At 37.7% G+C, this 27,858-nt stretch overlaps 1 protein-coding gene across 1 annotated transcript; it reads left to right on the plus strand.

Moving 5' to 3' along the window:
- Window positions 1-1,739: 1,739 nt before the first annotated feature.
- Window positions 1,740-27,804, plus strand: ap1m3 (adaptor related protein complex 1 subunit mu 3). Its single transcript, XM_054602560.1, has 12 exons — window positions 1,740-1,921; window positions 8,784-8,940; window positions 9,505-9,572; window positions 9,895-10,025; window positions 14,133-14,280; window positions 15,959-16,085; window positions 19,856-19,998; window positions 20,839-20,910; window positions 21,222-21,380; window positions 23,415-23,540; window positions 24,017-24,092; window positions 26,278-27,804. The coding sequence occupies exons 1-12, from the start codon at window positions 1,880-1,882 to the stop codon at window positions 26,298-26,300; spliced, it is 1,272 nt and encodes a 423-aa protein (XP_054458535.1). The 5' UTR covers window positions 1,740-1,879; the 3' UTR covers window positions 26,301-27,804.
- Window positions 27,805-27,858: the final 54 nt, after the last annotated feature.

Consider the following 27,858-nt stretch of genomic DNA (forward strand, 5'->3'; position numbering starts at 1 on the left):
TGATTTTTTTACAACGTGCCTTATACAACTACTGCTATATTTAAAAAAAATAGGGCCGCTCAAATATATTAAAAGCATTACCCTGCCTTTAATTAGTTACTCTCCACTTTTTTTTTAGAATGGTAACAATGATTGGAGTTGTATGAATTCAGTACTTCATTCAGACTGTATTAGGCCTACTCATCATATGGTTTGCTCAGGAAATTGTAACTAGTGTGACCTCAATAAAATCTACAAACAGTGTCGCATGGACTGTCTGCATGGGTCAAGTATATTTTTTAATTCCTAACCATGGACTTCAAACTTCTGCAGACTAGTTTCTCCAGTGTTAGGTCGTGATTGTCGTTGGCCTCAGTGCTTCACAAACTAGAAACAGCACTTTTCGTTTTAAACTTTACGACACTGCTATCAACAACAGTGATTAAGCCTGACACTGCGTCTCGAGAAAGAGGCCCGGAGCGTGTTGGGATCCTCTGAGACCGACCCGCTGATAAGAGCGGTTTGACAGGTCTGTGTGAGGCTGACAGGCGAGGCTTCTACCCGGAAACACCCGAGTCAAGTTCGCACAAACGCAACAATACTGACGCTGCCTTCCAAATAAAAGCAGAATATTTGAAAACTATTTTGGGTGTGTATAAGTCCATTTTAATCAGCAGTGGCGGACTTTAACTCAGTAGATTTACTCATCTACTAGGGCTTTCTCCTACTACATTTCAGATAAAAGTATGAACTTTTAACTCCACAACATTATAGCATCAGATTAATAATACAAAATATTATCAACAAATAAATACGACTTCATTGATCACTAATCGTGATCCAATAATACATTTTGGATTGGGCCAGTCAGCAGGATAAGTTATTTTTGTACTTAAAAGTATATTTTTGATGCTAATACTTCAGTACTTTAACTTTTAAAATGGTAGTTTACTTCCGCCAGAGGACTATTTAAACATTAAGCACACCACTTCAGTGTAAAAAATACAAAAGGGATTATATTCTACAGCTGGATATCTTAATTTAAATGTTTTAATGTGGTAAACTTAGTATTGAGACCCTTCAGCCTAGAGCAATATAAAATTATTAGACATCTCGGAAAATATAGACTAGGCCTACATTTAAAAATTGGAGTATTTATGCAGTTTGCTCCATTTAGGTAGGTATTGTTATTAGATAATGAGTTGGCTATTTGATTTTCATTAATGTAACTAATAACTTAATATCGAATTTCTAATTGTTAAGGTTGAACTTTATTAACTGCATGCTGTTCGGTAGTTCATATATATATATATATATATGAATGTATTCCACAGGGGTAGGCTATTACGTTTTGGTTTTATATTATAATGGGAAATGTATGTTGCCTGTTCTCTAATAGGCTAAAAGTAGGCTAGTGAATAAAACATGGCCATCAATACTTTGCTTTTTCATGGAGTAATGCAGTTTACTCCAGTAAAAGCATCAATAGATGTAAAAATACAACATTACCTGTAAAAGTATGGGATTCAATTTAGACTCAGAAGTATTTGCAATACTTTTGACGCATTATAAAATAAGCCATTACGGTGCTTGAGTACATAAAGGCATCTCAGTTGCTTACTTTACAACATTGGTAATGTTAAGTTAATTGAAAAGTAAAAAAGAATCCCCTCATTAACACCCGGAAGTGGCCTTTCTGTTACTGCAGCCAGCTTGATGCTCAGCTCCGGAAAAGCAGCGAGTTGCATTGAAACGCAACGTCTGAAGAGAATGGAGGAGAGGAGGAAGGAAGGAGGATGATGGGAGCGTATCTTAGCCCCTTTAAGTGACCCATATCTTACAGTAGACCGACATATTATCTCCGGCTAGTTCTTGCTCTTGAGGATTTTTCACCATCAGGATGTCGGCGTCGGCAATATTTATCCTCGACCTGAAGGGAAAGGTAATGTTAAGTTTATGGCGACTTGTTGTTGGGAAAGTTGACATCGAGGTTATAAACGATCGCACCTGCTGTAAGAGTATGTTTGCATGTGTTATGTCAAGAAATTAAAAGATTTTTTTTTAATTTGTATTGGTGTACTACTGTAGCAACTGTAACGTTGTGTCAAGCTTGCATTTCCTGGCTCACTTACTACTGTGTGTGGCTGCAGTCAGGAAGAGTAGCTCAACTGGACAAACTAGTTGGACACCAGGTTGACATTCACTAGAAAATGCATTCTGAGAGACAAACCCATATATTAGGCACTTGTAGGCTACAGTATGTGGTGCTGAAGCAGTTAATGGATTAACCAGCAACAGTTTTGGTAAATTGCTTGCTTCCTCTTTTCTTAACCAGCTTTTTAAATAGGAGAATTTGCATCATCATCATTTAGGGCTGTAATTTACAATTAAATAGATCAACAACTAATCAGTTCATAATTCTCTTGTAAAAATGTCAGAATGTAGTTAAAAAATGTCCATCACAATTGCCCAAAGCAAGAGGTAAGGTCTTCAAGTTGTTTGTTTACTCCAAAACAGCAGTCAAACACCCCAAGGTATTCAGTTAACTGTCAGAAGTTAGGATGGATTTTGTTTTTGATTTTTGCTTACTAATGATTCAACCATCAAAATAGTTTTAAGTAATTTATTTTAGATTCATCAATTCAGCTTTTATATCAAATCATTTTAGTTTTTGAACTTTTGGTCGGACAAACAAACAATTTGACAATGAACTCTTGAGAAAGTAAAAAGTAGTTTAATTTATAATGAAAATAAACCTCAATTTAATCCCTAAGAAACAGTATTTTTCTAATACTGTTTTTAAATACATTTCTAAAATTCTCTCAAATTCATTTGAATTTTTAGACATGTGCTTGTTATAGAATGAATACAAGAAACTAAAAACAATTGCGTTTTCACTACTTCTTACGTCGTCAGGTTTTACAGGTTTTACATATAAAACGCCTAAATAAGCCTTATGCTTAACAATTCCCATCAGGGAAAAGGATAAGTCCCTCATATATAGCCTGGGTGTCTGATTGTGCAGATTAAATGTTCTCTTTTCCTCTATCTATCTGTGCCCTGGGGCAAGTCAGTATATCTTAACCTTCAGCCCTTCCCTTCCTCTGTCCTGTATAACAGCTGTATTGTACTTGCAAAAAATCTACTAACTAGAATGTGCCAAAGATAAAAAATAAAAAAAATATATTGAGGGCAATCAACCCAAACCAATCGTGGTCAGGTAGACAGGTCACTCCAGTACACACATTTCTAGACACAGTTGGAAACACACAGCTTCTACAGAAGACAATGTCCACCTCTGCCATTTCCCCCTCTGAGTTGCAGCTCCTGGGCACTAGACCGCACATTGCTGGCTGCAGGGACCTGCGTGGTAGACCGAAATGTCAGGCTATTGAAATCAGCATGGCATCATTTGTTCCCAGTGAAGTTTATGGGTGTAATGAGAACTAGCACATTTCATTAGCTAGAAGCATACAAGTGTGAGTGTAACATTTTAAGCATACAGTAATTGTCCCAAAAGAGCTGCAGTTCTTATCTTAGTATTTTGTGTTTATTTATTGATCAGGCGCACATTACTCCACATTAGAGTGTACGTTTACAATAATTAAATTATTTTTACCAGTTCAATTAGTTTATATCTGATCTTTTAGCCACACTCGTGTGATGGCCCCCACTTTGGTCCAGATTGAAATATCTCAGCAACTGTTTAATGGCTTGCTAAAACATTTTGTATGGGCATTGGTGACTTGACTTTGCTGCTCCTTTGACTTTTCCTTTAGCTTCATCATCAGGTCAAACATGTAAGTTGTCCAATAGGTAGATTTTTGGCCAAATACCTGCAAAACAAATGGCACTCCAATCAGCCGTATCAGGTGCTTTATGGTTAGTGCTACCTAGCAAATGTTACCATGCTAACATGCTATGCTAAGATGGTGAACATGGTAAACATAACACATAATGCCTAGTTCAAAAAAGGCAAACAAGACCATAGCCCTGATTTTCCACAGAGGGCTCTGCGCTCACAAATCATTCCTCGAGCGCTATGTGTGTAAACTGTTCAGAGACGCTCGCTGGTGCATTTGTTTTGTTGAATTGGGCGTTTTGAGCAACAATGAACCTCTAGCTGTTTAGAAAAAGAGGCACTGTGAGCTTGCACAATGCTGAATGGTTACAATTGATAGACCAACTCAGAGTCATCTTTTTGCAGCTGTCACTGTGCCGTTATTTTGTCTACAAGTAAGCTACTGTTAACTCCTAACAGCCATGTCACTCTAAAATATCAGCATTATTCTGTTATATTTTCCTCAGATGGTTTTGGAGTTATGCTTAAAGGTTTGTGCTGTGATTGTTTTTCGAAACTTTTGTTGAGTGATACAATAGGACAAATAGATTTGAAGAGGGTTTTTGTTGTGTTCCAGTTTGCCTTCCAGTGACACTTTGCAGTGAGGATTTTCGGGTTGCCATTAGCCTTTAGAGGTCAGCAGTGAGTGGTTCCAATTGATTTCACACATTGTAAACAGTCAGTGATTGCCTTGTGTGTCCCTGGAATGAGAATCCCTTAGTGATTTTAAGGCCACCAGTGGTTTTAAGAGAGAGCAGTTTGTTGTTGCTAGTGTGAAATTCAAGTATAACAACACAAACGGGGATTCTTCTGGATTCAACTAGCAATAGAGCCCTGCAGTAAGAAAATCTCCTATACTGCTCTAGAAAATATATGCCATTTAAAAAAATGGTTACTTTAGTTCTACATCATTTCTCTTTTGTACCACTTTTCATTGTGCAATTTATAAATATGTGTCTATCTCTACACTTTGCTTTAATTTTAATCTGTGTTCAAGTTTTAAAATGTTCTTTATTTTTACTCCCCTCTGCCTTCTTCCAAAACATGTCTGATTTTTTATTTCATTACTATTTTCTAACAAAACTTGTATCTTCTACTCTAACTAACATGTTGTTATGAAAACCCTTTTGAGCTACTCGTCATAGATGGACATCACTTATGATTAGATTTGTAATCAATGTAATGGAGGGATGTAGATGTACTGTAATGATATTTTTAATTAAGTATTTTATATATGCCAACACATACATCAGACAGTAGGGTGTCTCAACACGCTCACAATAGAATTTAATGAGACCTGGATTATTAAGTAGCTGCGCTTTGCTTTGGGGCATGAAATATGGAAACTGTTAGTGTGAGGTGTTCTCTTTGATGTGTGCTGCCTCTGCTGAATATACAAGCTATCTGTTTTCCTCTTAAAAACTATTGTAACTGACACACATTCGAACCAGCTGACAACATGACAATGATATTTTGACTCTTAAATATCCTAAAGGTGAAACACATGCTATTCTAAATCATCAATGTGATTGTAGGAAGGCCATAATTGTCACAGCTCCCAGCCCTGTTCAGAATGTATTGGCAGAGGATTAACCTGCAATCTTGCAGCTCCCCTAATATCTCCCTCACGGTGCTGTTATCCTCACATCCAGCTATCAGCTGTCTGAAATGGCTCTCAAAACAAGTGGCTGTTTAGCAAAAGAAAGTTAAACACACATCAATACATCGACAGTGAGGTTTTAGAAACAGCGGCATTATAGAGCAGTCAATAACACATGTGTTGCTACTTTTCATCAAAAATGTATTTGATTTAATCTCAGGAAATGACTGGAACAGAGTCATAATGTTACTCTGTGATTCATGCATTTCCGTTAGCGGAAACTATCTTTTACAAATAATTTCTTCCTTCTCATAAGTTTGAAGATTGTGAACGTTACTTTGCACAGCTAACAACATCAGGGCCCTGATCATTGCAACTGATATATTGGTGGCACCAATATGCAGTGTTCGTATTTTGCTTTTTAACCCAAACTCATTTAGGTGCTCATTAAATGCAGTATGGGTTGAGTATTTTATTGTTTTGAACCATTTCGATCATTTATCAATGGTGCAACAATTATTGATTAAACATTTAGACTACAAATGTCTGAAATTGCAAGAAACCATCACACTTTCATAAATCCCTCAATATAATGTTGTCAAATAGCTTATTTCGTCTGGACACTAGTCCAAAACCCAAATTTTAAAAGGAATAAAATACAACCTTATAGTCCACCTGAGGCTGGAAAATCACCTTTGGTCTGCCAAGATACAATAAAAAAACATCACATTACATCAAAACAGCAAAATCCAGGCACATCGCAAGAATTCTAAAATAATTAATACATATATATATATTATACATTAATCTGTGTATGATAAATAATGATCATACAAATATAATATGATCATAATATAAATAAAATACTTTCTTTTTTGCAAAGTTTACATCCAGAACTACAGAGTTAACCTCTGGATGCCATGCAGGGTTTTTCAGTATTGCAGCTTTTTTGATGCAAAGATTTATCTACCTCATTCTCTGTCTCTAGTGAACTCTGACCTCTTGGCTCTGCGTTCTCTGTCTCGTCTCACAGAAGCTGAGCAGTGGCCTGTTCATATCCTTTTTTCTTCCCCAGATTACTTTACTTTCTTGGCATTTCCTCATTGTTTATTTCTTATTTCCTCCAGCCTTTGTTGTATGTGCCCTTGTGTGGCCCCGGTTCAACAGACTATTGAAGGAAGGGGGGGGAGCCTTGTGTGCGTGCGTGTGTGTGTGCGTGTGTGTGTGTGTGTGTGTGTGTGTGTGTGTGTGTGTGTGTGTTTTTTATCTAGATCCCTCAAGCATAGCAGCTTTGATCTCTTTTCTTCATTCTCTCTATGTCCGGACTCCGGCAAGACTGCTGACTCATCTTGTTGCATGTGTGTGTTTCTATTAGGATTAGGAAGGTGTGCAGTTTTATCACCGCTAAATTAAGTAAATCTTCAATATTGTGTCAGAAATGATTAAGAAATACTTTGCAGTTTTACAGTTTTGTTATATAAACATGTTTCTGTCAATTTTGGTAAATGTTATTTATAATCACTTGAAATCCATGACCTAAATCCAACAAAAACATCCTTTTGTTGTTATTTTATTCCTGTGTTTGTGTTTGTGTTTGTGTGTGTGTGTGTGTGTGTGTGTGTGTGTGTGTGTGTGTGTGTGTGTGTGTGTGTGTGTGTGTGTGTGTGTGTGTGTGTGTGTGTGTGTATTATTTTTCAGTGCATCAACAATGGAGTTTGTTTGTTTGCAGTAAGGGATCCAACAGTTTTTTTAGTAAATGGCAGGATGTCGGTCTCTTAGATTCACAGAAAGAGGTCGTCTCTTATGAACTCAGCTATTTGCACTGACATTCAGCCATTAAATATCAAGATGTCTCAAAAGAACAGAAGGTATGCAGTCATAAGAGGCTCTATTTTAAGTATTGGGGAAAGGCTGCATTCATAGACATGTCTATAAGTAACTTACTAGCTAGCTAGCTCTATTTAAAAAGCCCACACCCACCTTTTAGTGCAAACAGGTTCTTGCTCTTTTTAGACCGTTGTTAAAAGCCATCCTGGAAAATGTAAGGACTCATTAGCAAAGAAGAGGATTCCATATACACACAAGAGTAGGTGGATTTATGGAAACACGACTCTACAATGTATATACAGCCATGTTAGCAAGACTTTTAGTTTATCATTATAGAATGCTAACATTTTTCACTTTTAATGTGCTGCAAGGATGACATATTTTTGTAGGCCAACCCTAGAAGTTAGCATTGCACTTGATTCATGACAAAATGACAGTGAGATTTTGCCATTCGATTTTGGATTATTGTAGAACATGAGCTCTGTGGCAAACACTAGTCTATGATACTTACTCATTTGTTCAGCCAGATAATATTCAGAAATGAAAACTGCTTTTGTGATTTTTTGAAGTGTGAATGCAGTCCTATTTAGCCACTTGTCAGGAACCGCCTTTTTTAAGACACATTAAGTCTTAAAAAATCACAAGAGGGGTATTTACTGATGATTTTTTCATCGTAGTTCAAAACGTTGAAATATCTTACGCTTATGTTAACCATAGACCTCATTTCAAGCATTTAACAAAAAACCCATTCAAAAAAACATTGACTTTGAGACAAGGGAACCGGAAGTGCAAACATGCTAACTCATTTCTTGGTTTTAGGGCTCATTCTTTCAGCACAGTATTTGCACTAAAGACAAAGTAGAGCTGAGGCTGATGAAAATGCCATTAGTTTTGCAGTTTTTTGGTCTTAAACCAAAATATTGAACTGATTAAAAGTTTGACCTGATGTTGGCACCAAAAAGTCAGAGGATTTTAAAGTTATTACAAAATCATCCTGATGTGGACATGAATGTATGGAAAAAATATCATGGCAATTCTTTTCAATAATGATTGGCTTTTCACTCAAAACTATATTTGGGCAATTGATCCAATAGTGATATATTTCAGTTTGAACCAGAGTCGTGGACCCACCGACAGCCTTACATTACCATCCATACAGCCATGTTGCTAGTGTAGCCCCTTTGTTTGCCATGATTTCATACCTAAGAAACCCTAGAGCTTTGCTAAAGTCTGCATTAGCTCCTGTTAATGCAGACTTTAGAAGAAGGGCATTCATCATTCATCATCAGAAGGTGCACAGTCAAGAACACAGAACACAGTTTGCACATTTCCTTGTGAGAAGAACCTGGAAAGTGTTGCCATTTCCATCCATGAGGTCAGGGTTTTATAGTCAGCCAATGACTCTTAAAGCATGTTTAAGCTTGAGTGCTCAGGTTTAGTATCTCAGCCAAAAGCTATAAACATTTAATAACTGGGTAGTGGCTCTATAATTATGTCTTCTGCCTCTATATTTTGTTCTTTAAATTCTGGATCCAGGTGCTGATCTGCCGTAACTACATGGGGAACATGGACATGAATGAGATTGACCACTTCATGCCCATCCTGATGAAGAGAGAAGAGGAGGCTGAGATGACGCCTCTGGTCACCCATGGATCCTCGCACTTCCTGTGGATCAAACACAGCAACCTTTACTGTATCCATTTTAGAAATGTATTTTACTTTAATGTCAGAGCCTTTCTATCAGTCATATCTGCTGAGAAATTAGTAAAAATTTAGCAGAGATTCACAGCCTCTAACACGTATACCTAAATATTCCCTTAGCTCTCTCCAGTTCCATTAAAAGTTCTGTGCTTCAGGTCTTAACAGCAGGCAGCTTCTCAGCTTCTGTTTCATCACATCATGCTTCACAGCCAGTTGAAAAATTTAACACAGATTCACTGTGATGTGTTATGCACTGTATATCCTCTTCCCTTAATGTGATATTGGGCAGTCAAACTTCCTTACACATTATTAATTCAGCTGGATATTGCAGTTGTGAGCAAGTGGTATTCCCCGTGCACTGCATTAGACAACTGAACGGTTTTAGCTCCCTGTGGCCATGTTCTCAATTACTTTAGACTGTGATGCATTCTGCTAACTTATTATTTAATTTGCATTCATCTCATAACCACCTACAGTATAATAGATATTTGCTACATATCTCCGTCTTGTAAATTTCTGTACATGTACAGTTATTTCTTAACAGTCTGTTCTTCAGTGGTGGCGATGACAAAGAAAAATGCCAACGCTTCCCTGGTGTACTCCTTTCTTTATAAAATTGTACAGGTGAGTCTGTTTCCTGAGATTTTAATCCAAATCCTTAACTACTGCTACTTGTGTTCCCTGCTGTTATCAACACACCAGTTAAACTTAACCTCTTATTTATTGACTGTTTCCTCACTGCATGATTTTCTATTCTATGCTGCATCTTGATACAGGTTTTTGTTTCTTGAATAGAGCAAGCAGATGGCATATGCAGTATTTACACTTTCCCTACCAAAACACAATGAAGAAAAAAGGACAACCAAACAACTTGCATATGATATAGCTAATATAATATAACATGTCATGTATGTCAAACTGTGTGTATGTCTGTTTGTGTCCTTAGGTATTTAAGGAGTACTTTAAAGAGGTTGAGGAGGAGAGTATTCGTGACAATTTTGTGACGGTGTACGAGCTGATGGACGAAGTGATGGACTTTGGTTTCCCTCAGACAACTGACAGCAAGATCCTACAAGAGTAAGAAAACAATTAGAATAGCTGCCTCTGCATGTTCATGTTTAATAATAAGAGTGGCTAATATTGACAAAACTTCAAAGTGATCAGTTACTGTACAATCAATATTCCTAAACCATAAAAAAGTTCAACATTTTTACATATGACAAAACTTGAATCAATTATGTGCGTTGACACTGTGGTGAGGCATTTTAGGTGTAACATTAATGCTGATGAAGGTAAAAGGTTAAAGTTTCAAACTCTCAGAGGCCGTACTGCAATAAGGCACTCCAGTCTGATTTTATTGTAACCGGATTAGTTCAAGTGGTAACTGTATCATCAATCAGAAAACAAAGCATTGAAAGTGTTTCAGTGAGATAACAACACTGTATTTCATACTGTAATTGACCAGCAGAGATGGGAGTGGGAGCACACAATGATTCTGTTTGAAGTCCCATTGGCTTTATTTGTACAGCCAGTAACTAAAGCTATAATGAATGGGCAGACTCTATTCAGCAAGTGAAGTGAACAGAAGCAACTACTATTCTTGGGCTTCACAGGTGTTTGTGTTTATGGGTTGGTTTGCTTTTTCCTTACTCTTGGCTTCTCAGTGAAGCATTTGTTTTCAAGGCTCATTGTTCCCTTTACAGTGCCATGATAACGTGGCTTCTGAGTGCACATGATCAGCTTTGTTTCTAATTAATGGGGAACTTATATTTGATACGATCAAACCTGAATGTTGCATTGTTTACTTTTTTTAATGTCTCAAATGTGATTTTTCTGGCAGTATGTGATTTTTCTGGCGGTATGTGATTAAGGATTAGTTGTGGGTGCTGTTTGTGCACCAAGGCTTGACTGAGGCTGTAAGGTGTTTGTGTGTGTGTGTGTGTGTGTGTGTGTGTGTGTGTGTGTGTGTGTGTGTGTGTGTGTGTGTGTGTGTGTGTGTGTGTGTGTGTGTGTGTGTGTGTGTGTGTGTGTGTGTGTGTGTGTGTGTATGTGTGTTTGGTGTCTGAATAGTGCTGATAATTACCAGGCTCCTATTGACACAATGACAACGTCAGCTGGACACATTTGAGACTCTCAGACAGAAAAGCCCTGCTCTTCTCTTTTCCAAGGAGACGCACAAAAGTAATTTCTCTCTTGTGCATATACACACACAGACACACACACACACATGCACACAAACACAGTACACATACACACATTCACTTTGTCTCTCTGTCTACAAGCTTTTCCAGTTCACTGACCTTTAAATGACCCGCCTACCCCAAAAAGGCTTATTTTCTCTTACATTGTTACACTAACTACCTGGCGAAAGTATAAATTTGTGTGTGTGTGTGTGTGTGTGTGTGTGTGTGTGTGTGTGTGTGTGTGTGTGTGTGTGTGCGTGTGCGTGTGTGTGTATGCATGTGTGGTAGGTTGCAAGAAACTGAGCAAGTGAGACTGCTGGGATGCATGTGAATCTGTTCATGTGTGTGTCTGTATGAATTTTCATGCGTGTCTGTGTGCGTGTTTGTTTGTTGTGATTGCTGTTGTTATGCTAATCTGTCAGTTCGCTGCCAACCCCATTTCCAGATCCTTTCATTTGCATTTCTGAAGAGAATCAGGGCAAAACAGAACAAACAGCGAAGCAACAAAACAACCCAACGTCGACCTCAAGCCCACTAGTCTCCGCCTTTTATCTCTCAACACTGTCAGACTCTGCTATGTGTCAACATGCGTTCAAGACCCTCTAGGTGGGAGGAACTGGGACAGAAAACTAGGGAGAACATTTTGCCTTAATCTGTCAATCAATCTAAAATTAGTTTATCTAGCACTTTCTGCCATTGACATAAGTTAGGAAACGTACAGTTGGACTGAAAACAGTTATTGTTTGTTTTCAGCAAAAAAGCTCTAAAAAGCCACTGTACACTTCTCGTTCAACACCAACTGTTATTGCAAGTTAAAAACAATGAAATGAAAAGAAGGAAAAAAGTTTGGTTAGTTATTTAGCAAAGAAATTTGGTTGAGTCAGTATTTTTAGTTCATATAGTTTAATCAATGAACAGATGCACAATACTTTTACAATTTTGGTTACCAGACGCACAGTGCAATCTGTAAACGAGTCTGGAGTAAGACACATTATTAATACCCATGTTGTTTGACCTGTGCATAACTTCATGCAACCCATCTCTCAAATTAGAAACTGCATATGGAACACAGATACCATTCCTGTTGCTGTATTTAGTCTACTGAAAAGAAATACCTCATACATACATACATACATACATACATACATATACATGTGGTAAGAATCATGAGCAGGTCATTCCAAAATTAGTACCTTGTCTGCATTAACACAATTTCAGCGGCGGTTCCACTTTACCCGCCTTGTTGCAGGCAGATCTTTTAGGGGCTGCAGAATTTCCAGACAGAAACATCCACAAAAAAAGTTATATATTTGAAGTTATGTTAATGGAATTGTTAATATGTTGGCTCTTCCTCTGACTTTGCACTTTTTTCTACAAGAGAGGAGCTTGAGGATAGCAGATTTGTGTGGAAAATTGGGTCAGTATGTGATTGACTCAGGGGGAAATGCCCAGGCCTAGAGAGGAGAAGATAAGGTGAGGGACAACTGAAAATAGGAGAGGACAAAGGGGGAAGAAAAAAAGAAGAAAAGACACAGAGGTTTGGATAAAAGGGATTGCCTCAGAGATAACACAGTTTGGATCACTTTCAACCTGTGTCTTTTTATTTGTGTTAGCAGATCAAAATAGTTGCACACATTTTTGTTTTGAGAAATTGGAAATGGAAAATATAAGTAATGAATGTAAGCAGATCAAAGGCACATGTCTGCGAAATCTCTGTATCCTGTCCTTTGGTGAATATTAGCTGCTTCTCCAAAGCAGGTTCAAGTGCAGGTCAACAGCACCAATTCAGAATGTTTTTAACAAAGCCAGGTTACTTTACAAATCTGTAGTAATTAGTAGGTTAATGACTGAATGGTTATTTTTACTCAAATGCCAAAAAATCATGTACTTTTGTTTGTATTGCACAATCCATGTTGCACAATCCATGTTGCCAACATACAAACAGTTTGCTAGCCAAAGTAACAAACTAAACATAGATTGAAGTTCATCATTTATTTTGTTTTATATATAAGGAAAGTGTTATATTATAAAAACATGAGAACAATGAATATCCCAGACATTGTAGTCCGGAGAAAATTTGGTGGCATGAATTTAAAGACAGCTCTGAAGTGGAAACAAGGCCGAGAGAGGTAAAAAGTGGCGAGGAGAGGGGTTGGCCTGGTCACATGTTGTTTATCTAAGTACAGCTCCCTCTTATTCTCATGACAATTCATCATGTCTCCTTGGACACGGCATGAGCACATTAACCTACAGTACTGTGCAGTGAATGAGGGGATTGATGGACGGATACACGGGGGAAATCATTGTGTTGCTAACTATAGAGTATTAGAAAAAATCTTTTGCCACAGTCAAGGCTAGGGCACTTACACTTATTATTGATTGCACCGATCATTATATTTATATCAGCAATCGACCAAATGAATGCATGTAATGTGAAACAGAATGGAGGGGGACTCCCAGCAATGTTCCAGTGTTAGAAGCATCCACACCTATTGAAGCTGTTCTGGCATCTCCTTGTGGCTCAAACCTCTTTAAGACACTTGATGCTGGACTTTTATTCACCCAAGCAACATTCAATAGTTTAGTATCATGTCGCAAATGTATGTAAGTCATATTATCTGTTGCTTTAGTCACAATGGGTTCATGTAAATATTCATTTTTCCAAATACATCCACAATTAATCTTCATACATGAAAACAACCTTTAATTTATTCACATTAGAATTGCAAACTTATTTGAGTAATACAAATATTGGTGTGTTATTTCCTGTTTATTTTTCTTCTTTATACGTGAAAGCTTTTAAAGGAGATTAAGAGATTGAATTATTATTCAACACTGCAGCCATTTCTTGAGATTTTTCTCCAAAACTGGAAATTCTGTCTCTGTCTGAAGCATCTTAATGAGGACTATGCCTTCATGGGTATGCAGTGGTACCAATCAGCATAATTAAAAAACAGTTTGACGCATGTCACAACTTCTTTCTGCCTCTTGTCTCTTTCAGGTACATCACCCAGCATGGTCATAAATTAGAAATCGGAGCTCCTCGACCTCCAGCCACCGTCACTAATGCCGTGTCCTGGCGGTTGGAGGGCATCAAGTACAGGAAGAACGAAGTGTTCATGGACGTCATTGAGTCAGTGAATCTACTGGTGAGGACAATCTTTGCTATGTCACCATCATATTTTCCAGAAAAGAAAACTGACTTAGCAAAGAGATAGAAAGTTACAGACATCCCCAACATTTATTTTGTACTTAATCCATTATCTTTAATCACCATATCCATAATGTTTACTTAAACATAAATGAAATGTAAAATTACACTATTATATTACTATAATATAAAATAGCATTATTTAATAAGGAACTCTTTTCTTTTACTTAAATATACTGTACAATAAAATATAAAAGGTGAAAAGAAGCACAAAAAAAAGATAAATACTGTAGATAGACTCCTGAATTACCCTTACCCTTTATCATATTGATTCCAGTATCAGTTCTACATTCTTTATCCTTCATTATACACTTTTTAATCCATCAATAAAAATGATGTATTTTCTTGAAAAAATCAAAGTGCTTCTCTGAAGCCAAGTGGGTGTGTCAGTGTCTTTGTCAAAACCCTGGCATGTTTTGACTAGTCCTAACAGTCTCTTTCCTTGAATTGAATTGCTCAGGAAACAGTCTCTAGTATCAACAATCCTCTATTCTTTTTCAATATAACATGTTGTGGTGTTTACTTTTCTCCATTGTGTGCAGTGAGGAGTAACTTATACAGTAGTATATTTAAAAGGTTTGAAGGCAATTCAAGCAGACAAAACACATTAGTCAGATTTAATAATCAAAAAGTGATTTTATTATACAATATTTTAAACTTTTGATAAACTCTCTACTTACTTCTAATGTTGTAACTGCTGTGAAATGATTTGACTTTGTAAACCTTAAGTAAAATGACCCAATACATGGTTTGAAAAAGGATTGAACACGCTCAATGTAATAATTTGGTGGAAAAGTAAACATTATTTATATAGGGGGTAGAACTATTATAATAATAACAATAATAATTATATTGATAATAATTATAATAACTATATTAACTCATGATGTAATAAATTGAGTTGTTTATATTTATTGTTATATTTGTTACCACCCGACTTACTTTTGTTCAGTGATACTACATAAAGGTATAATCAGTGAGATTATGTGATGTTATTTGGCTTCCTTATAAAGCCATTTAGAGGAGCATTTTCTATGTTGAATTAAGGAAAACAGACAAAGTCTCAGGTTTCGTTCAGCTAAAGAAACAGAACGGCTTTGTATACATGAACATGCTGGTGTATTTTAAATTAAAATGAAGAGTCCTTTTACTGTCCTTGAAGCAACGTCTCACGGACGACTTAACACGCAGTTGCAGGTTTTTGTGCGTCAAATGGTAACTGAAAAGGTGTATGTCTTTCAGCACGGCTACAGAATTGCAGCTGCTACTTCCTTTTCTGTGACAAGGGACTTCTTAAAAAGACTTTCACTTCTTCATCCTCTTTCACATGAACACCCCGATTACGTTTCTCAAACAGCAAGCTGATACCTTTTCAGTTTGTTTTTACATACTGAATGGCTGCTACAGATCTGTATGGTATCATTATTTAAACCAAGCAGTTTTAAGTGCATTTTCTAACAGTAAGGCTTGTGTACTTTCAGATGAACTTTGTGCACATTTGATTGTAAAGATGATATCATAGCTGATAAACATTTAAAAGGGATCCCAATGCTGTTTTCCAAGCATGAATTAATATTTATCTTGTTTAATGTCATGCATTGCTCTTCTGTCTATAGGTGAGCGCCAATGGCAGCGTCCTGCAGAGTGAAATAGTGGGTACCATCAAGCTCAAAGTAGTGCTGTCGGGGATGCCTGAACTCAGACTGGGACTCAATGACAAAGTGCTGTTTGATATAACAGGCAGTAAGTAATAGTGAATCATGCTCAGTGTCATACATAATAATAGAGTAATAGAGTCATGTAGAAAAGGGAAGTTGACACGAATCACGTTTACCAAATATGAGAAAAAGGGTTAGCATGGATAAATTTGTTATATCTTATAATACTTTCCATGTACAAGCTGACGTACTTATCGGGGTACATGAACCCCAGGTGTAGAATCATTGACTTAGGTAATGCAAAGCACACAACAATTTTTTTGGTGATATAACTGTAATGCTTCGTGAAAAATGCAATGTTGTAGTTTTAATGTCGTTGTATCCATTAATGTACAGCATCAGGCAGCAGTCAACTTTATCCCATTATCTGCGTTTCCTTTCAGTTACACTTTCTAAATTGCTATTGGTACACTTTATTTCACATGCTGAGCTGACTGCTAACAGACTGCTACGCAAGAATGACATAGAGGAATATATTTAATATTTTATTTATCTCTAGCTGCCCAGATTTGACATTATTGATAGAGGACTTGTAAACTGTCAACAGGGGAATTTTTATTGCATTTGAAATGCAAATTATTTTACCCTTGATATAAATTTGTGTAAAAAAATCTGCTAGAGTAATGCTGAAATGGCAAAATGTAATTGTAAATATACTACTTCATGGTGGAGCACTAGCCTTGAACTCCCCCCTCAGACTTCCACTTCACCTCCTCTTTCTGTCTAAACCCTGCACTCTTGCAAATCTCACTCTTGGCTTGGCTTTCATCCTTCTTCATCTTCCTCTCCCTCTCCTCCTACTTTCCCATTTTTTCCAATAACGTCTCCCACTGCTACATCTCCCCCTTGTCTATTCATGCACCCTCTCCCCCTTTTCCCTCTCATCTCCCTCTTTTCCCTCCTCTCCTCCGCCTTCATTTCATCCCCCCTACTACTCGTTACTGAAGGGGAAAGGCTCCATCACTGTCTAGCCTCTTTGCCTCTCAGTTAATCCTCACCCTAGGCTACAGCCCTGCAGATGAAAGGTGAGGGTCTGTGGATAGCCTGTATGTGCAGCACACAATCCCCCCGCTGTGTTTTGCAGTCTGGGAAATAACATATCATCAGAAAAGATGATGGGAAATAACGATCAAACAAACAGATACAGCAACAAACACACTCGGGCTGAATGTTTATACAAATATTAAAACATGCTTTGCCCTCTCATCTTCAGCAGTTACACTTTTTTACATATCATTTCGCAGTCATTTGGCGTTTCATAATGTTTGCCTGATATGCACAATTTATCACAGCTGGATGCTCCTAAAATGTGAGAAAGACTATAAGTCATTTAACACTGCCCTCTGCTGGAAAAAATCCAGAATTGTCTCTATTAAGAAACCGAGAGAAATGTCATACAAGTTGCATTCATAGTAGCTTGAAATGTTAAAGTTTTCAAAAAGACCCTTTTTAGACATCAGTCAGTTAAGACAAACACTCTGGCCTTTACATTAAAAATATCTGATCATTTGTAACATTTGAGTGTCTACATCTGGTCACATGACCCAGATGTTAATCCCTTTTGATTATCAGAGGTATTGTATGTTTGATTGATGTGTGGATTTGAGGGTTTGCTTTTGGGATTTTTTGACTATTTGTTTTTTTCCTTAAGATGATATTTAAAAGTCTATGAACATGAACAGGGAGAGTTTTAGCTGAGATTCAGGTTAGTAAGATTATTTTTCATGATTAATTAATCTGCTGATTATATAGCGATTAATGTGCTTAGAATAAAAATCCCAAAGTGACATATTCTAATGACTTGTTTTGTCTAAGCGACAATCCAAAATGCAGATATATTTTGCCGTTATAGTACCAAGAAATATTTAGCATGTTTGCTGGAAAGATGACATAAATGATTTATCGACGACCAAAAGGAGTTTTAATGCTAAGAAGTCTGCGTTAACCTGTGTCTTTGTCTTCTTGGTTCAGTGATATTTCAGCACTCTTGGATGCCTTTGGACAGAAACATTTTCCACATGCCATTATAACACGGTTCCCTGCATTCCTTGTGTCTCTTTTTTTATTGTGCTACAGCAGACAGAAAACAGATTAAGTCCCTCCTGTCTATTAAAGCAGCCTTAAAGGTGAACCATAGGGGACGCCGCTGCATCTTCAATCCCCAACTGGCATGTACACGAACGTACATACACGAACACACACACACCTGTCTCTTCTTCTGGGCCCCTGAGGTCCTAGCAGTGACAGAGTGTCCCGTTCGACCTTTTCTGTACTGTCATCTTGATACGGCTGCATGCATGTGTGCGTGTTACTGACATAAAAACAAACCGAAATAGAGAGACAGAAAATGCTCTAAAGGGCTTTCCTGCTATGCTGGTCCAGGAGTGTTGTGCTCTCCCTAGACCTGACCTCCGCCAGTCCCATCTCAGGCATGAGGAAATGTCATCCACCCCTACACACACTCACGCAGACACACACACCAAAACAAATCAATAGAGATACAAGCAAGTAGGAAGAAAATATGCATAAACCAATGCACGTACACGCACTGGGAGATAGAGAACAATGAACAGGGAAGCTGCATACATAAGTACACATGCACACACATCTTCTCTTCGACAGTGCTGGTCCAGGGCTGCATTCAGAGCAGGTGAGGCAGGCTTAAAGCTCGCTGTTGAATGGGGGATTTGGTTGAAGGCCCATAGGCCCACAGCCATTACAGCAGTTTTCCACAACTCAGCACCCTCTATTAACCCCAGAGGAGGAGGCTTTCTCTAGCAGACTACAGATGCTACCATTAAGGAGGTTGCGCTTTTAAATACCCATTGCAACAGCGCTGCACTCTTGCTCCATCCTTAAAGAGGAATTGTCTGGAAAAGTCACATTTTGTTCACAGAAAGAAATTATCTAACAGACACAATCTGCTGATTTTTGTCTATAGCAGCCTCTAGTACTCGTGTAGATTTTTAAACAAAGGGTAGAGCGCTTCTTAATTGGTTACTAACTATACTCTGGTCATCATATTCGTAAATATACTCACTAGTCTATTTTGATTAGTCAATTAAGCGAAAATGAGTCAAAAGCTAATTTTTAAATAAATTAATAATTTGTTGTCTATCCAGCAAAAATGCCAGATATCTGGTTATCTGTGTCTGGCAGGTTTTGAACACCTCAACTGACAAATGGTTGTGCATTTAAGCAGTCATATTACTAATGATACAGAGGGGAAAATAGTGTGACATCTCGTTGGCAGAATTACTTCACTGTAGGCGTATTTCACAAAATGAGACCATGATAAACGACCTGCATTAGTGTGGTAGTCGGATTTATTCCACAAACATTAAATCAGTAATGAAAAAATATATACACAGCTATGTGTTTTTGTCAGAAGTGGGGGTTTTTCTGGCTGATATTACAATATTTATTAACTGTGTTGTATGTGTGTTAGTGCAGGTGTGGATTTATTTGTGAGGCAGCTAAATGAGCTTCAGTAGGGGAGAAGATGATATCAGCAGGTTGAAGGCACACAGGCTGTGGGATTCAGTGTGTATGTGTTTGAGTGTAGCAGCGAAAGACTGAGTGAATGTTTGCCAGTCATCATTACCTTGACCTTGATTTCCGAAAGGCTGCGTGGAAGGCTCTCAATCTTTTCTGTGTATTTTTGTGTTGTGTGTGTGTGTGTGTGTGTGTGTGTGTGTGTGTGTGTGTGTGTGTGTGTGTGTGTGTGTGTGTGTGTGTGTGTGTGTGTGTGTGTGTGTGTGTGTGTGTGTGTGTGTGTGTGTGTGTGTGTGTCAGGAGAAAAGAGTAAAGCAGTGGAGCTGGAGGATGTGAAGTTTCATCAGTGTGTCCGTCTGTCACGCTTCGAGAACGACCGCACCATTTCTTTCATCCCCCCCGACGGCGAGAGCGAGCTCATGTCCTACCGCCTCAACGCCACAGTTAGTAGGACACACAAACAAACGTTTCTTTCTAACACATACTCACACTCACACCACTTATGTACCAGCAACACCACGATCACACTTCATATTTGTCTCACACTAAAGTTTAAACACAGATACCATCACAACGTAGAAAGTTAATTATTTTCTGCATCTTCCTGGTACGTAACATATTACACTTTTATAATCTGATAATTTGGTAGAAATTGGTCGATATTGGCTTATCACAGATATTGACATATATGTTGGCACATATGTAACCCTAAATATATCATGTAATTTTTACCCTTTACCCTTATTATTCTTATTTCGGAGGTTAATGTTTAAACTATTTTAATTGTATTGTATCCCTGAGGTTTACTGTTAAAAATTTGCCTTTTGCCTTTTTTATTTACTGATACAGTACATTATTGATACATGTTATTGTTCAACTGCAAAATATCTTGCCTCAGTAAGTAATGTTGTCACAACTCTTTTATAACCAAATTTAAAAGACTATTACATTTGACTGTTTGTGTAAAATGCCAAGTTACAACAACATTTAATATGTTTCAAGATAAGTAACGGTTCAGTTTTTCTGCTGAGTAACATGTTGCCAATCATCTTGACATGCTGTTCAATGAACCAGAGGATACTTAAGGGGGGCTGCTGTGCCTGAAGTCTATGCGAAGCTGAGCAGTTATTGTCTCCCTTGTACAAACACAATACCTCTCTCTCTCTCTCTCGCTCTCTCTCCTGTCCACTGTGTCACCGGTGATGTGTGTTGTAGTGATGCACTTCAGCTCTTTGCTCGCCTCTCGACCTTGTCCACTCACTCTCTCTCTCTCTCTCTGACAGGTGAAGCCTCTCATATGGATCGAGAGCGTGATTGAGAAGTTCTCTCACAGCCGTGTGGAGATCAAGGTGAAGGTAAGGATGAGTGACACACAAACATAAAGACACATACAGAGCCCCACCACCTTATCCACTCATCTAGTCCCTTCACTCAAACTTGTTTAGTATTTATGACACATACTTCTCGGGTGGATTAACGCGTACCATCTGTTTGAGGCAGCGACGGCCATTTCAGACTCAAATTAACAAGCCGCAGTGTGCATAATCATGGAGACCTCCTCGATGTGAAGCTGGATGGGAATGCTCTTCTTTTTTTTTTTTTTTTTTTTTTTACTTGTAAAGGCCTCAGATGACATTTGAACTCTGTCCTCTTTGACCTTCCACAGGCTCGGAGTCAGTTTAAAAGCCGGTCCACTGCCAATAATGTGTCCATTCTGGTGCCGGTGCCCAGTGATGCTGACTCACCCAAGTTCAAGACCAGCACAGGCAGCGCCAAGTGGGTGCCTGAGAAGAACGTGGTGCAGTGGAACATCAAGTCTTTCCCTGTTAGTATGGCAACAAAATATCAAAGTTTATAACCTTAAATTCATTAAGTACATGTTGAGCCTTATTACAATACTATCTTATTCCACCACTGTAAGGTTTCAAAGGCAGCGTCAATATAATGAAAAAGTAACAACTTACATTTACTTGAGCACCATAAAATGGTCAAATCAGGTACTTTCTTTCTGCTATTTATATTTATACTTCTTTACAATTCAGAGGCACATATTGCAATTTTTCATTCAACATCTATTTGATAAAATCAGTTAAAAGTCCCCTTTACAATACATACTTATAATAGCAAAGTAAAAAGTTAAGCTAATTAAGTCATACTTTATTGGTCCCTGTTGGGTTTTCACAAGATACTTGTCAGTATATAAAGTGAAGCTCCGCCCTAACCCGCTGCAACATTAAAGTGATGCATACATAAATGCATCAATACTTATAAACCCTATATTTAGATGTTAATACCTTTGTACTTTTACACATTTTGAATGCAGGACTTTTACTTGAAACTCAGTGTTTCTACACTTTGTTATTTTTCACTCTGACAATTATTAGACTGCAGCTATTTATCACATTATGATCGGTCCCTCCACAAACCAAAAAATACACGCTTATAACTTATTTTGCTGCTCTTCTTTCTATGTTTTTGGTATCAGTCTTTAAAACCATAAAAGTAAAGAGAATTTCCCTCCTTTTATCTGTCAAGTTCTGATATATCCTCAGTAATTCATTACACCTTCAGTCTGTCAAGGAGGGTTAGGAATCGTCATTACTGTTGACATATTGCATTCCAGCAAGTGTATGACTCTGCGGCACATTTTTCTCTGTCACTATTAACCTCTGGACACTATAAAACCAATTTTTCTCTCAGGGAACCATACTCAACTTGTAATGTTTGATAGAGGCTCAAGGAAACAAAGATGAGTCAGTGGCTTGTTGTGATAAGAGACTGATAAACAGACTCATCCACAGTCCACCAGCCTTAAGCTCCGTGCAGCTATTTACAAACCTGATCCACAAACATTACTCTCTCATAATAGGAAAAGTATATTAACTTTTTAGGAAAAATTCCATTTGCCTTAATCTATTTTCCAAACATGAAAATGTGCGTCTTTCACAGATTTCTCATTTATTGGGTATGGTACATTATGCAAAAGAAAAAACATTTTTTATCAGCGTTAAGCAAGGATACAGATAATAAGGTTTTCCACAGCAGCTGCATAACGGCAAGGAGATAAATATTATGACTGTAGTTAGTGTCAATAGTTTAGATTTAATTAAGAAGCTGAACTCACTTTCCCAATCAGCTTCTTGCTATGAAAGATAGAGTCCTACATGAACACACAATTATCTGTCAAAGTCAGAACATTTTTGATTATTTTAAAGAGAAATATTCTGTATTTGGGTTTTTGTCTGAGCTCTTCTCACTGGTTTTAAGTGGGCAAGGAAGCACATGTAATGTCACATATAACAACATACAACATTTGACCGTAATAAATGTGATTATAACTGGGTTTTTTGCTTTTGTTGCCAGGTTACTGTCAATCAAAATAGATAAGACCACACCCACACAGTCCGTGTGAAACAGATTCATTTTTTGAGTGTTACACTCAATTTTTCAGAAACTATAACTTTTACTTTTGTTTATTTAGTCACACGTTTTAAATGTTTTAGAGAAAAAGTGTTTTGAACCAGTTTTTTAACAGGCTTTCAAGTCAATATGGTAACTGATTTGCAGCAAGTAAAACCAAAGTACAGACTAACAGGCTGGTATGAAGAATGATTAACCTGTTTCTTGTTTTTATAGCCTAGATACGCCTGTCAGATGTTAAATGTAACTCTGATTCACCTCAATACAGCATGAGAGTTGTCCCACTTTGCCACAAATTTAAAGTATAAACAACCTTGTATTAATTAAAGTCAAATACCTGCTTTATCTGCAAGGCTTTGTGAACTCTGAATGTTCTTCCTGTTTTACTAGATAACTGATGGCTTTGTAACTTTTTCTCTTTTCTTTTTTCCATGTGTAGGGTGGTAAGGAGTACATGATGCGGGCTCACTTTGGGCTACCCAGTGTGGACAATGATGAGCTGGAAGCAAAGAGACCAATCACAGTTAACTTTGAGATCCCCTATTTCACTGTGTCTGGGATTCAGGTTGTAACCTTTATTCACAACCATACACTAACTTTTGTCTTTGGTTAAATATACAAACATATATATATATATGATCTCTACCTGAAAATAACAAGCTTAAGGTGCTTCCTGATTTACATTTTGTCACTATCCTGTGAAAAACATGTATCCCTGAAACAAAATCTTTTATAAAGTAAGAAAAGCGATGACTTTATAGTAAACAGCATTTTTGATGATCTAAATGGTATATTTACCTTTTAGAAGTTGGATAATTTTGCTTAAACCATTAAGAAACAATTACTCTTCCAATTTGTCTGAAAAATTGAAATCACCAAATTCAGAGATACATGGTTTTTAATGGACAGGAGTAATTTACACCTGTTATAAGTCGGATGTCATGAACAGACTGAAGAATATAGACTATAGTGATATATATATAAATACGTATATATATGTGTGCGTGAAATAACTATATTTGACTTGTCTGTGTTCCCCAGGTACGTTACCTTAAGATCATAGAGAAGAGCGGTTACCATGCATTACCATGGGTGCGCTACATTACACAAAGTGGAGGTAATAACAAACACACTGAAATATACTCCCCCCCCACACACACCACACACACACACACACACACACACACACACACACACACACACACACACACACACACGTACACTACCGATTGTGATACTTCAACTCACTTAATAAGCTGCAATCAAAGCTAAAATTCAGATATAACAATCTTATGTAATATATATTGAAACTGGGTGAGTGTGGTTTGAGCAGATTTGCTTGACAGTGGCATCTACTCAAGAGAAGAGAAAGTTTTAAAAAACCAAAGCACTTTTACAAAGAAGTGAATAATACAATAACATGATAATAGATATCATTTATTAAACTGAACGTCCATAACAAATAGCCAGTGCCCACATTGTGACTTAGGGACTACCGTTTCGCTGTTTTCTGTTTTATGAAATTTGAGTCCAATCCCATTAGCAAACCGAAGGTTATCCTGAGATTAGATATGATTTTTCTTGCGAGGAGGTGTCAGGATCAGTCTTTCTGCATCACTATTCAGTGTGTGGCCTAGGAGTGAACCTAGCTGTATAACATCCATCATATCCATTACCTGGCTCAGTCACCATGAGCCATGACCTCAGGGCCATAGAATGATACCACACAGGAGGCCAAGGATTGAAACTTTACAAGCCTGCTATATAGCTTGTGGTGCAGATTTTAACAGGGCTACTGTACAGCTGGGAGAATGCAGTTTTTTAGCAAAGCTGGTACCTGGGATCAGTAGATTCAGTTGCTGCCCTGTGAATGAACCCTTCTGCATCTTTCAAAGTCAAGGGTGACACCAAGAAAGACAAGCACCAAGACATGGTTCAGTGCTGTGAGATTTGAACTTTTGTCACCCAACTCAATAACTTGAGATTTTCCCCAGAAAACATGTTGAAATATGTTGAAGAAGCTACATCTGGACGGATCAAACATAATTGCCTATTTCCACATTAAGGCTACAATATATTGATGAAACTTCATCAAAATCCTTGTTACTAGCTCTCTAGTTTCAATGTGGGGCAAATGGAAATTATATGGAAGCCCAATACCTACGCCCGACAAATGAACCCGACTCCTTAACATTCGTCATATCCATTACCTGGATGTGTCAGGTACGAGTCGGGGGCTGCCGGAGGTTGAATGATGCCACAAAATGCCATGATTCTCCCAGGGTGGCGCTCAGTGGATGCTATCGCCTTGCTGTAACATCAGCAAGGAAGCAAAAAGAGAGAGACAGAAAAGAGGAAGACAGGAGATAAGTAGGAGTGAGAGAAAGAAGAGTGATAAAGTCGGGGGGGACTGGAGAGAATGCTATCACCTTTCTCATATTGTTACCATCAGCAACATGGAGAGGGAGGGGGAGAGAAGACAGTGCTGATCACATTTCACTCCGCACTACATGCAGACACACTCGCACTGATTAAACAAAACCTTGATACTGTAGACTGACTGCTGACTTATTAATGAGTGATGAACAGGCATTTAGCCGCCGTACTGTACAGCAGTAAGTGAAGACTTCACAAATATCAGACTGTGTCAGTGGTCAGAAAATGATCAGGCAGCATCACACTGCAGTAAGATCTTTGATAATGGTGTATTAGAGTTTTCAAGCATAAATGTTATATCTTTATATATATATATATATATATATATATAAAATGCAATTTTGGATTGGGGATACATTCAGAACTTTGTAATGCATACTACAAGTTCAAACAGTAACCCATAACAGGAAGTTCCTCCCCAAAACAAACATACTATGGTCTTAAATATCATGTTGCATTGACATTTGCCTTACTTGTAACTAAAGGTGTCTTCTTCGAACCATGAAAACAGACCCCCATCAAAAGTATATGGCCATGTATTGTTATTTTTCTATTAGACAGTACTGATACAAATATACACCATAATAGCTCTGATGTTTGCCAATTGAATACTGATGTATTAGTAGTAATCAACAATCAATGTGGATTTAAGAAATGATCAGTCATGTCTGTAACGGCAGAGAATTAAATATCTAAGAAAGGAATGTGGTTCATATTGGTGTTGTGATCTAGTAGAATGCCCCAATAGATAATTTGTGTAAATCTTGTTTAGATATTTAATGGGGTTCATTGGCAGTGATGCGATGTGCAGGAGTGATGAGAGGAAGAACGCTGTGTTAATGCTCTGCTGTTGCATTTCTTGGCAGATTACCAGCTCCGGACAAACTAAAGGGCACAGATGCTGCTAGACGAATGGATATTTTCTTTCTCTGTCTGTCTTCCTCTCTCCTCTCCTCTCCTCTGTTTCTTTGGCTCCCCGTCTACAATGGACAGCAGAGGTCAAGCACAGGAGGATAGATGAAATAGTTCCCTACACTGAACGGAAACAACACATCATCACTTCCTCTAAGACTTTCTCAACTCGGACGGGAAAGGCTGATGCATCACCTTTGACCTGAGACTTTTTTAAGGGCTCCTCAGGACTCCAGCAAAACGTTTTAATACATTAACAATGAACTGATCACTTTGTGACACCATCTGGTTCCGGCAAGCTATAATTTCCTCGTGTTTAATGTGATGTCCTCCAAGGTTAATTTTGAGCTTGATTATGGAGGAAAATACACTTTGAAGCATGTTTTTCTTATTTTGAAATATTAGAATGATCTTTTTTGGGGTACATGGCTTGTCCAATGAAATGTATATCCTTTACTGTATAACATGCAAACCGAAAGATTGTGTTGTGCCAGCATACAGTTACTGTGATGGGTCATTGTAGATTTTATTTTTCTGAATCATAAGTGTGCCATGCACTCAGTTAGATTTTATTATTTTCTGTAGGGAAAGTTTTTGCTCCATGCTGGATTCAAACCACTCCACCACATCATAGCACATTGGTCAGCATCTTTACTGCAAGGGTTTTTATTCTTCGTATGTTTTGTCCTTAATAACCACTTTACGATCCATATACAGTACATTTTTAACTCTGTTGTTAATCTTCATCCCTCTCAAAGGCATATGTTTTGCAAGAACCTTTATATTATATATTCATTGCCTTAAAAATTGCCTATGTATCAAATGTCTTTAGTGCTGTGAACATAATCCCCAGTGCACTGAAACTAACACCAGCGACCAGATCAATGATTAATAAGACACAATTTTGTCAGAGGCATTGGCAGTGTAACATAATACCGTCGACGTGCTCTCATAAGGCCTGTAACCTTGTCCTTGTGCTCAAAATCAGCTTACAGAGACTGAAGTAATGAACATGGTGCAGAATTTTCTGTCATATTTCTATCTGTTGTTTATATTGTTCTAGGCAAATCAGGGTTGAGGAGAGGGGGGCAGGACAAAGGTATAATAACCTGCAGGGATTCTGAAAATATTGACAATATGTTGACCTAATTTGAGCTAATGTTTTTCCACGACTCTTTTTTTTATGTATGTTGACCTCTGCAGGCCCATACACTTCTTCAGAGCAGTTTGTGGTGTGATTCACTTTCTGCGTTGTGCATGCATTGCACCACATCAGTTCAGCTGCACTGCCAACAGCAAAGTCCTGTGTTCAGGTATTGCATTTCTGCTGTGAAGCACAAAACCTTCCATCACAATCTTTGTTTTATTATCTTATCTTATATCTCGTGTGGAGACTTGCATTTTCATTAATTTATCAACTACAATTTGTCGATAGGAAACAAAGGGATATATTTGGAAAATAAACTTTTTTTCGTATGTTGTTTTGGAATACTATTGTTGTTTTGTTTGTAAGAAAACTTTTTGTATGTAGTTAC

Source organism: Anoplopoma fimbria, chromosome 8 (genome assembly GCF_027596085.1).
Source record: "Anoplopoma fimbria isolate UVic2021 breed Golden Eagle Sablefish chromosome 8, Afim_UVic_2022, whole genome shotgun sequence".
Taxonomy (NCBI): Eukaryota; Metazoa; Chordata; class Actinopteri; order Perciformes; family Anoplopomatidae; genus Anoplopoma; species Anoplopoma fimbria.

Bases quoted from the DNA above. Each gene is read 5' to 3' on its own strand.
- ap1m3 (XM_054602560.1), top strand. From the start codon at position 1,880: ATGTCGGCGTCGGCAATATTTATCCTCGACCTGAAGGGAAAG. The intron at 1,922-8,783 runs GTAATGTTAAGT...TTCTGGATCCAG, and splicing joins TCCTCGACCTGAAGGGAAAG to GTGCTGATCTGCCGTAACTA. The intron at 16,086-19,855 runs GTAAGTAATAGT...TGTGTGTGTCAG, and splicing joins GCTGTTTGATATAACAGGCA to GAGAAAAGAGTAAAGCAGTG.